The sequence below is a fragment of the Cydia fagiglandana genome, chromosome 8, assembly GCF_963556715.1.
Source record: "Cydia fagiglandana chromosome 8, ilCydFagi1.1, whole genome shotgun sequence".
Lineage (NCBI taxonomy): Eukaryota > Metazoa > Arthropoda > Insecta > Lepidoptera > Tortricidae > Cydia > Cydia fagiglandana.
The window spans coordinates 19,172,438-19,182,913 of NC_085939.1; the positions used below are offsets into that span (position 1 = coordinate 19,172,438).

Sequence of the window (10,476 nt, forward strand, 5' to 3'; positions counted from 1 at the left end):
TGATTGGTTTTGTAGTAGTAGAAGTAGATTGCTACGCTATTCGAGACTAATTGTTTTATTTTGTTGCACATTTAAACAGTATTTTAAACGATTGCAGACAAAACAAATACGCACTGAAAAGCCTGGTGAAATTAAATTTATATCAATCGACGAAGTGGCCACTACTAATTCTCCAAACTCGAATGTCTTAAAGTTGGCATCCAGCAAATCACCCACTACAACTGTAACTAGTCAAATGGAGACAGTTACTGAGTCTAGTACACAGACACCTCAGATTCCAACACAAGCACAAAATGATGATCAAACAACTACGGTTCAAGTAGCTGCAGGAACTATTACCGACGCTGTCTTAGAATCAACCACTGTGCAAAACGTGCTAACGACAAGCACTACTGAGGCCAGCACAACTCCATTAACAACCACTGAACCGGTCACAACTACAACCATGGCTCCAGTGACAACGACCACAGAAACTACGACGACGACTACTGCGAAACCGATAGAAACAACGACCGAAGTTAGAACTACTTTAATAACAACAACTTCACCTCCAACGACAGCAGCACCGACTACTGCTGCTGAAACTTTACTTCCTTTAACAGCTACCCCTGCACCAACAGAAGGAGTTACTAAAGAGGATTCAAAAAGATATCAAGAAGATGCAGCACTTTTAGAAGCAATTTTAAGTGGTGCTGAACGTCTTCCTAAAAAACTTAACTTCAATAATTTGGATCAAAATACTGGTACCTCATCAGTCAATACTCAAACGAAGCTAGTGTCGGGAACTAAACAGAGCAACGACGATATATTTTTACAACAACTTCTCTCGGTCGCTGGCAAAAATCCGCAGACTCTAACGGTTCCAAACATTAGAGGAAACATTAAAGTCAATAGCGTACAAACTACGACAGCTCGTTCCATAGAAGATGATATAAGACAATTTGAAGAGGATACAAAATTGTTGAAAGCCCTTTTAGCAGCTACAGGACAAGACCCAGCCAAATTTAACATACCGACTCTTAACATTAAAACTACAACATTAGTTCCTACAACAGAAAAAACAACAACATCTAAACCCACTGAAACAACAAGAGCACAAACAACCACACCGTCAATAGACGCAGATATAACACGGTTCCAAGAAGATGCTAAACTTTTACAAGCGCTTCTACAAGTTACCGGTCAAAATAATGGAAACTTTAACTTCCCTGATATAACGGGAATAACGTCAAATGTCAGAATAGCGTCTAATCCGCTCACGACATCCCTGGGGTCAAATCCTACAACTCCGATAAATGTTAGGCCAATATACACAACATTGAGAACGACGACGTTGCCCCCTACCACTGTTACTGTACCTACTACGTTCCAGCCTCGTGCAACCGACCCCACAACTGCTCGGATATCTACTACATTCCCGCCATTCAGAAGAAGACCTTCTGCAACAACTGTATTAACGAATCCAACGACTGTGGCGACCGCTCGACGCGTTCCAATACCTAACTTCACTGTAACAACAGAGATTCCTACATCTTCAACTTTTTCAGTTGAAGAAGATTTAGCTTTCCTGAATAACCTGGTAGGTTTTTTTAAAAATAATCGTAGATAGAAATAGATGATTCCTAAATTACAATAATTTATTTACATACCTTGTGTTTTTTTTTCAGAGATCTGTCCTTAACACAAATACAGATAATACGGATCCTGAAGCGGCATTAGCCAACCGCATCATAGCTCTTGCAGTAGACAGAAGTTTGAATGAAATCAAATCAGGGCAAGGAACTGAGCGCACGGGAAAAAATCTGGTACCTACTACGGCCCCCACCACAACGACCACAACCACAACGACCACCACAACACCGCGGCCCACCACCGCTGCTCCTAGCACACCATCCATCGAAGATGATTTGAGACAGTTTCAAGAAGATACTAAACTCTTGCAGGCTTTGCTCAAAGCAACTGGACAAGATCCATCTAAACTTAAACTACCGACAATACCAAACATAAACGCTAATGTGAGTCCGAAAATACCACCAGGAGTTCACAGTGAACTAAATCTTCTCTCAAATCTTCTTGCTTCACCTTCACCTCTCAATGAGCCGTTCGATTCTCTCACGCAGAAACCAAAAGAACAAATAAAGACGACTATCACTACAACTCCTAAACCTTTTGGCGCAAAGATTGCAGTAAAAGATGACGTTAAAAATGTACAAGATGATGGGAAATTGTTACAAACTTTAATAAAATTGCAGGGCGTGCAAGAAACCACGACGCAAAAGAGTAAAATTGCTATTACAGGTAATATTTAACATATCAATAGGTATTCATTTCATCTTTAAGCAGGCTTACTAATCCTTAAAATCAGAAAGTGAAAAACTAGAAAACCTACTTTTATTTCAGGGCAATCAACAGACGAAGCATTAAAGAAACTGATTCAGAAAACAAAGCCAGGTATGGTGCAGGATGCGACCAAGATGCCGCTTGCTATCAGCACGGAATACGGAAAGAGCAACGATGCACTCCTCGCTGCACTGCTGAAAGAGCAAGGCTTCGGACCCACCACCGCCAGCTCTTTGGACGAGCAACTCCGTCTCGCCGTTAGTCCAAAATTTTCCACTATTTTCCTACTAGACTACTTCTTTCAAAGGGACAAAAGACATCTGAATCCCTTTTAAAGAAGCTAGTTCTCTCATTCCGATTCCATCATCAGACGCTTCTCGTTCATCTGATTTTCTTTCTCTGGCTTCATAGTCTTTCTAATATACATTCTAATAAATTTATTCTCTTTCAAATACGCATGTTCTATCTTCTATATCTACTTAGGATAACTTGCTAACTATAACCTCGTAGGCATTGCTCAATCAAGTGGTAGTGACGCCGAAAGCTAGGCGGACAACGACGCCGCCTCCGCCGCCGCCGGCGCCGAGAAGACCGATCCTGGACGGGCTGGCGTGGCTGTGGCAGCAGTGGCGAGAGACGGGGCCTGGGACAGGAGCCCAGAGACCAAATAGAAGACCTGATCCGTCCCCTACGGCCGCGGTGTCCGCGTCCCAGGCGACCAGCAACCGGGTCAACTGGTTTGGCTCTGGGCCTTTCGTCGGAAACGCGGACGATAAGCCGAACAACAGAGTGGGTTTTGCAGCACTTTTACTAAAAATGTGTAACTGGGGTAATTGGCGGTGAGGGAGGCAGACTAGATTAAATAAACAAATTGGTCATACTCGGATAATTATGTTCTAATTTAGTTTTACGCTCCTGAGAGTTAAGGACACGTGCAATTCCAATACATAATGAACACACCTAGCGTACGTTCGTACGTAGCGTACAATACGTAAAAGCCATATTATTATCTACACACCAAAGGGCCTCCCACGAAAATAGAAAAACGATTGTTCGTTATCTGACTCTACGAGTATATCGCTTACATTTGAAAGAAGTATAGCTAGAGAGACAGATAGCGAAATTTCGATTGTCGTTTTTCGCGGTAAGCCCTCACTTTCCTTAACTTTCGTGAACGTGTGGGACATTTTCTTTGTTGTAAAGACCCAAGTATGACCTAAATATGGTTGTGGACTTACTTTATAGGTACAGTTAATTCAAAATTGCCATGCGCTAGTTATATTTTTTTTTATTTGTTCCTATTTAATCTAAGTCTGTTAAGATTGTGTATAGCACTGAGGTGTCGTGAATAAATGTAAATAGAAAAATAAATTGTTTTAAGGTAAAGGTTGCCCTTTCCCAAATGTAACATAATATCTCCTTAGACATGAATTAGTACCTATTTGTATAGTGTATAATACTGTTAATTTATTTGTTAAATAGCTTAATTGGCTTCAGATTTAGATTGCGTTTTTGCGTTTTAATAAAAAAAAAACATTTTACTTTGGTGTTACTTTAATACATGTATGTACACTGATACACGTTGTGTTTGTAAATAATCGTTAAATTGGGTGATTTTTATTTTGTTATCGAATTATGTTACATCATTTTGATAAAACTTGGTGGATAGTTAGTGTTCCCTATTCTGCAAATATATAAACGCAATTAGGTTCTAAAAAATCTTACACTGAACTACGATAAAGTATGGTATTTTCGTAAGTTAACTCACCGGAAAATTTCAAATTTTTTTCTTCGAATTCCATGAGATTTCGTATTTATCTATCCCGCTAAAATCAGGCTTTCAAATCTACTAAATTTTATCCAAATGCTTATTGTAACGAAAAAAAATGGCAAGTGAATAAAAATCGGCCCAAATAGATACGAACTAACCTAGCACGTTTTAACACTACCCGTAGATAACAAGATTCCCATAATTGTAGTCTTACCTTACCAGAGTCTACCAAACACCTAATTTATAGAGAATTACGCCCCCGTGATTCACCTACACTCATTTTTTTTTATTCTATGAGTATTCATTGAAAATTACACTACGGTTTTTATTTTAGCAGTGGTTAAACTCTGAATGGAATAAAAAATCTAAAATAATATAATTTTACCGCAAATATAAAAGAAAAATAGTTTCACAGCAATGTCGACCATAATTTTTTCTTCATTAATTTTTGGTCATATGTTCTTTTTTTTAATTAATAGTTTTCAGGGTACAGATACCTACGATAATATATGTTACATGATGAAGACCGCAAAAATATCTGACACGATCTTATTTGTAGAGTCATAAGAGTGTCCCATATTTTTGGGGCCTTCGAAGAGTAACATATTATTGCAGGTGACTGTACCTATTTCGAATACCTACTGATTTTACCCACTAGCTTATTACCAACGCACTTTAGTAAAGGTGACAAAGTAAAAGTAAAACTTAGTGTAAATAAATAACACACAATCTAGCAGAAAATCGATGAAAGTTTGTGCAATGAATATTGCTCAAATATTAATTTATTTACTAATATACATGTTTCCTTTTCCTGGCATAAAAATATTTATATTGAAAGTTCTTTATAACAAAAATTATTAATTATTATTGTTTATCATTTTAGTTAACAACAAACCAACATAGAAAAACATTGCAGAAACTCTCGTTGGTAGGAAATACCTAATTATATTTATACCTATACATAGGTATATAGTACCTAATATACTACAAATACTTAGTGTAAATATACGTACCCTTAGTATCCCTGTTATCCTGAAACCCTGTAAATAACAGTGTCAGTGTGAGTGAAGTGTTTTTGTGTAAAGGAGTGCCGTCTATTCGTCTTGTTTTTAAATTTTGCTTTAATTTTTAACGTATTGGCATTTTTTCTAAATAAATACCAGATAATTTCTTATGACATTTAAAATTTAATTCGTAAATGCCACATTTTCTGTCTTAAACAAGAAAAAAAACTTAAGACAAAGCAAATAAATTTGGCGGCACTCCAAATTGGTGAGTAATTTATTAAATGAACTTTAATAACTGTAACCTTAATCTTAAATCTTCTAACTATAAAATTTCCTAATTACCTCTACTTAATGGATCTAACCGATTTGCCTGTTGTATACCGTTTTTAAGTTCACTTATGAGTGCTTTCACACTGTACGATCCAATGTCGGGTGTAAGATCCGCAATGTGGGACCCGGAGTGACAACTGGCTTCAGCGGGTAGCCGAAGAACCTACACATATAGGTACGCATGCAAACAAAAAATATCTACTCGACAGCTGACGGGGGTAAAATTATCGGACATGCCAAAGCCAACATTAAAATCGCTAAGGTAATTTTTAGCAATAAATATTCAATAAATGAATAAAGAAAGATAGAGAAACATATATGTCATGTCCGATATCGGATTGGACATGTGAAAACGCTACTAAATGTTTAACTACCTATTGTAAATATTACTAAAAAAAATGTAACGAATACTAACATTTCTAATATACCTACCTATTTAACCAAAAGTACCTATGTATATTCTACAAATTACTAATAATCACTGTTATTATACCTACCTTTATAAAATATATACCACTTTCTGTATTATATTGCATGAAAAATATGGCACTTGCACTAATTGTATTTTATATTTCAATTATGTTTTCTAATTTCACTGAATTTATCAGCAGTCACCATATCACAAAAATTGCTTTTTTGAAGTAAGTACAAAAGTAAATTATGATAATGATACCAATTAATTTTACAGTTAAGTAAATTATGGTTAATTCTACCTTTTTTTAAGTGGGTACCTACCCTACTACCTAATTGGCATTTTAATGAAATTTCATTAACCTATAATTTGAAGCAGTTTTTGTGAAATTCACGCAAACTTAATTAAGCTTCCAAGTAATGATTACACCTCTCGCATAGCTTTAGCCAACTCTATGTGCGTCTAACTCATCTGACATCTCATAATTAGATACCACTGGACCCCCCGCGGGCAGTGACCTCGGAGCAGACCCCGGGACGAGGGCAGCTGGTGTCCGCGGCCATTAACGTCACCAGGGCCTTCTCGCAGTTCTTAGGGGCTGCGATTCAGGTAATTTTAAAATGTGAAGGATGGATGCAATAAGCCCGCTCCACACTCGCGATCGCGGCTTCGCGCTGCGATTCGCTCACGAGTATGGAGCGGGCTATAGAGTGAGAAAATTAGTGTATAGTTCGTTCGCGTTAAGAATGCAGTAAAATCATTATTGTCCGCCAGCCTACACCCACAACCAATCCGTTCCTAATTAGAAACTCAAGTTTGCAGTGACCAGTTGAAGGCATAATTTCTAATTAGGAACGATTTGATTGGTTACGATACCAGCATCGCTAGGCTGGCGTGGCGGGCAGCGATGATTTTACTGCATTCAACGCAAACGAGTAGTGTTGAGGAAGAACCGTTCATACCAAATCCGACCTAAACGTAGGAATAAATATAAAATTATGTAGTGTTGATACAGGTATGTATGGAATATTTGTAAATAGTAGGTGGATTGGATACGGTTATTCAAAATAGTGTGTGTTAAAAATAAAAAGATTTTTAATTTTTTATCGGACGTTGTTTTTTTACAGGTTGATGCGCACTTTTTTTTCCTATTGTAAGCTCGTGATAACAACATTTATTTAACAAATTGAATAATAAACCATGTCATTTCCTCTCACATTGACATGAAACTAGAAACATTTTCACCATTGGCTTTGAAATCAATACTTGTTGTAAATAATAACCTAACCATATTAAAATTTATATAATCTCATACCGTAAAAGTATAAAACTTTGCCCATTAACATAACTTTGTTCACCGCGTCACAGTTAGATACAGTAGTACAGATACAGTTTCTTTAGAAGCACGAAGCAGGCATAAGGTGACTGCTACTGCTTGCTACTGCATAACATACCTAACTGTTGCGGCGTCGCTGTATCTGTTTCCTTGATAAAATGAGTGACGGAATTAACGTATCATAATCGCAGCAGTACTGCGGCGATGAACGTTATGGTGACAGTCCATTTCCAACGACAGCAGCACTACCATTCATTTTACTATATTGGAAATTGAGAATAACACCGACGCGTTCGTAATAGTAGTGCAGCTGCGGTCAGAAATGGAATGTTACCCTTACTCATTTTTTCAAGGAAATTGACAGATGAAAACAACGACGCCGCAACAGTAAATGCAACTGGTTGATATCTGATTGTCATCTATAGGCCCGCGGATGGAGTCGCAGATTATAATTAATCATTTTTAGGGTTCCGTACCCAAAGGGTAAAAGCAGAACCCTATTACTAAGACTCCACTGTCCGTCTGTATGTCACCAGGGTGAATCTCATGAACCGTGATAGCTATAGACAGTTGATATTTTCACAGATGATGTATTTCTGTTGCCGCTATGACAACAAATACTAAAAAGTACGGAACCCTCAGTAGGCGAGTTCGACTAGCACTTGACCGGTTTTTTACATATATCTAATATATTTGTTTAAAATCATTTTCAGGGTGCCGCCCAGACCGTCCAGAACGTGATCCGAGCGGGGCAGCGCGCAGCAACCGATGTATACAGCACTGGCTCCGGGGCGTCAGGATAACGTCTGCCAAATCGTAGAAGCAGGGAATCAGATTTGATGTCCAACTGGGACTGATTTTTTAAACTTCGAGCGCTCAATTTCTTCACTCGAAATTCTGGAACTAACGGCAAAATGCTATTTGTGAAATACGAGCGATGGGAATTGGGAATAGTTTCACCACTCGTTTTGAATTATATTAGTACCTAGGTAGAACATAAAACTCGAAATCGAGCGCTCGTAATTCAAAAATTGGCCTCATGGTTGCAGGGGAATCAAACTAAGGAGTTTTGAAGAGTTATAATAGGCCACTGTAGGCTGGGGTGGGCACTGGGCAAACCTTTTTTACAATCGGCTACAAAATTGTGGGGCCCGTAGTCTTTCTGAACTAATTTTTAAGCAAGCAGATACCTACGTCTGCGAGCGATCGATAGGTATTAAAATTTTTTATAGTATAGGGAAAATACCTCCTTAAAGCAAACAGAAAGGATGGAATGGAAAGATTTGCGCGTTTCTGGTAAGCTCATTTGGTTACCAGTTATAGGACCGGTGTTCCGATCGCAAATTCGTGTCTTGACCGAAGCGGTAAATTTTTCCATCTTTCCTTTAGTATAAAAATTCGTAGTTTTTCTGTTCTACAAGGTAGACTAGGTTAGATTATTCCCCTTCGAACATAGTTGCCCATCCCTGTTCTACAAAATTTCTAACCCTTCAATTGCGATACCCCACATGCTCGGAGTTAGACTGTAAACTTTTACGAAAGTGTCCTAGTATGCACAATGTGTGGAGTGCTCAACATGTAAATAACTAGAATAATTTAGGGAACTAATTGATATTGAGCTTTTCATCGGATCATCTGACTTTACGCATGTTCCTAAAACTTATTGTACCCCTAGTGCACATTTCAATCGATAGCGTGACGGGACGTACGCGGTTGCGTTAAACTGTCATTTTGTATGGGATTTTGAGTTACCAAAACGTCGCGTTTGGCGCGCTGTTCAAAATTCCATACAAAAATAGACATACGCAAACGCGAACGCTCGTCACGCATGATTTATGAATGAAATTTACACTAGGGGTACTGAAATATTTAATTCTTCATATTTTTTGGTTTTGGATATGATAATGATCTTGTTAGACTGTAGGTAATGAATGTGATGTTAGTGCTACATTAGTTTTAATATTTAATTAGTGTGTTGTGTAAATAAAATAACTCAGGCTAGGAACTTTTCCAAAAGTTAGCACATGTACCTATTGTTTTGCGAAAATTATCAGTGCTATTTCAGAGGTAAGCTAATTACATTTCTTATGTATATTGAGATAGATGGTACAGAGACCGTCTAAAGCTAACTTTGATAGAACAAGTAAGGGAGTGAATTTGACATTAACTAATAATGACATGGCCATCCTTTTCTTGCAAATGCCAGGCGGAGTTAGCTTGGTCGAACATTATGTTTTAAAAATGTAGATTGTAGGTATTAAGTATAGCTCATCTACACTATGTACAGTATAGGAGCTTTCCTTTAAATTAACAATATTTTTTTGACATATTGTAGGACACTGCAGTATTGTCAATTGCACATCCTAATTTAACCCTTTGAGCACCAAAGACGTCAATTGCCGCGCGGCTGCACCCCAATATTAACCTTCGTGCGACAACGTTCACTATAACGCGCGGCACACGACAGGCGTGCCATTCAAAGGGTTAAACCGTCATTGTCAGAGAACGCTTATCTGTTAAAAATATTAGTTAAAATTAGTGTTAAGTCTTGACCATGTGCCATCTCGCACGTGCTTTTTACTTGCTTTCTTTCGCCTTTATTTATTGGTGTTTATAATTGCCATTTAATTAATAACTAACCTTAAACGAATGTAGCATAATTTTAATTGGTATTCAATAAGTACTAGGCAGTGGCGTAGTCCAGTAGCAGTGGCCTCGCACTTAAAGGGGCCTCGCGGAAGCCATCCCTTTTTATTATTATCTTGGAAATACACATTGAGAGAAAAGGGCCTCGTAAATACGATTTCGCCCATGGCTATAATAGTTCACGCTACGCTACTGGTAGGTACTTGGATGACTTTTTTGGAAGTTTTTAAAAATGACATTCCTACTTAAGGATATTTTAATGATAGGTACACAATTACACATATTAGTAACGTACTTACGTCAAAAAAGATGAAACAAGAAATAGGTACTTCCTTTTATCTGTTTTTGTTTAAATTAATTGAGCATATATTGATGCGAAATGTACATATTACATATATTAAAATGTTCGCCTTCAAAACTATGTACAGCTTTTCACTGCCTTGAAATGTACCTAATGTTATTTTTTGTATAATTTGTTTAGGATACCTTTAAGTAGTAAACAAGTTATTCATTAATTTTAATAAAACGAAAAACTCGTCACTGCCTTCATGTTAGATTGTTAGTAGCAAATAATAACAAAAACATTTGCTTTTACCATTATTAGAAAATACATTAATGACTGTATGTTTTATTA

The 10,476-nt window shown here is 37.4% G+C and overlaps 1 protein-coding gene across 10 annotated transcripts in view; it reads left to right on the top strand.

Annotated features, from left to right (window-relative positions):
• Window positions 1-8,059, top strand: part of LOC134666738 (mucin-2-like) — a 143,682-nt gene extending 135,623 nt beyond the window's left edge. For 7 of the 10 annotated variants that reach the window (XM_063523991.1, XM_063523989.1, XM_063523988.1 and 4 more), the window contains 6 exons: window positions 98-1,579; window positions 1,668-2,298; window positions 2,401-2,597; window positions 2,851-3,129; window positions 6,350-6,469; window positions 7,910-8,059. In XM_063523991.1, coding sequence (XP_063380061.1) covers window positions 98-1,579; window positions 1,668-2,298; window positions 2,401-2,597; window positions 2,851-3,129; window positions 6,350-6,469; window positions 7,910-7,999 — 2,799 coding nt within the window. In that variant the 3' untranslated portion in view covers window positions 8,000-8,059. The remainder of the gene's footprint in view (window positions 1-97; window positions 1,580-1,667; window positions 2,299-2,400; window positions 2,598-2,850; window positions 3,130-6,349; window positions 6,470-7,909) is intronic. The other 3 variants (XM_063523990.1, XM_063523992.1, XM_063523993.1) reach the window with 3 other exon arrangements.
• The last annotated feature ends 2,417 nt before the right edge of the window (window positions 8,060-10,476 follow it).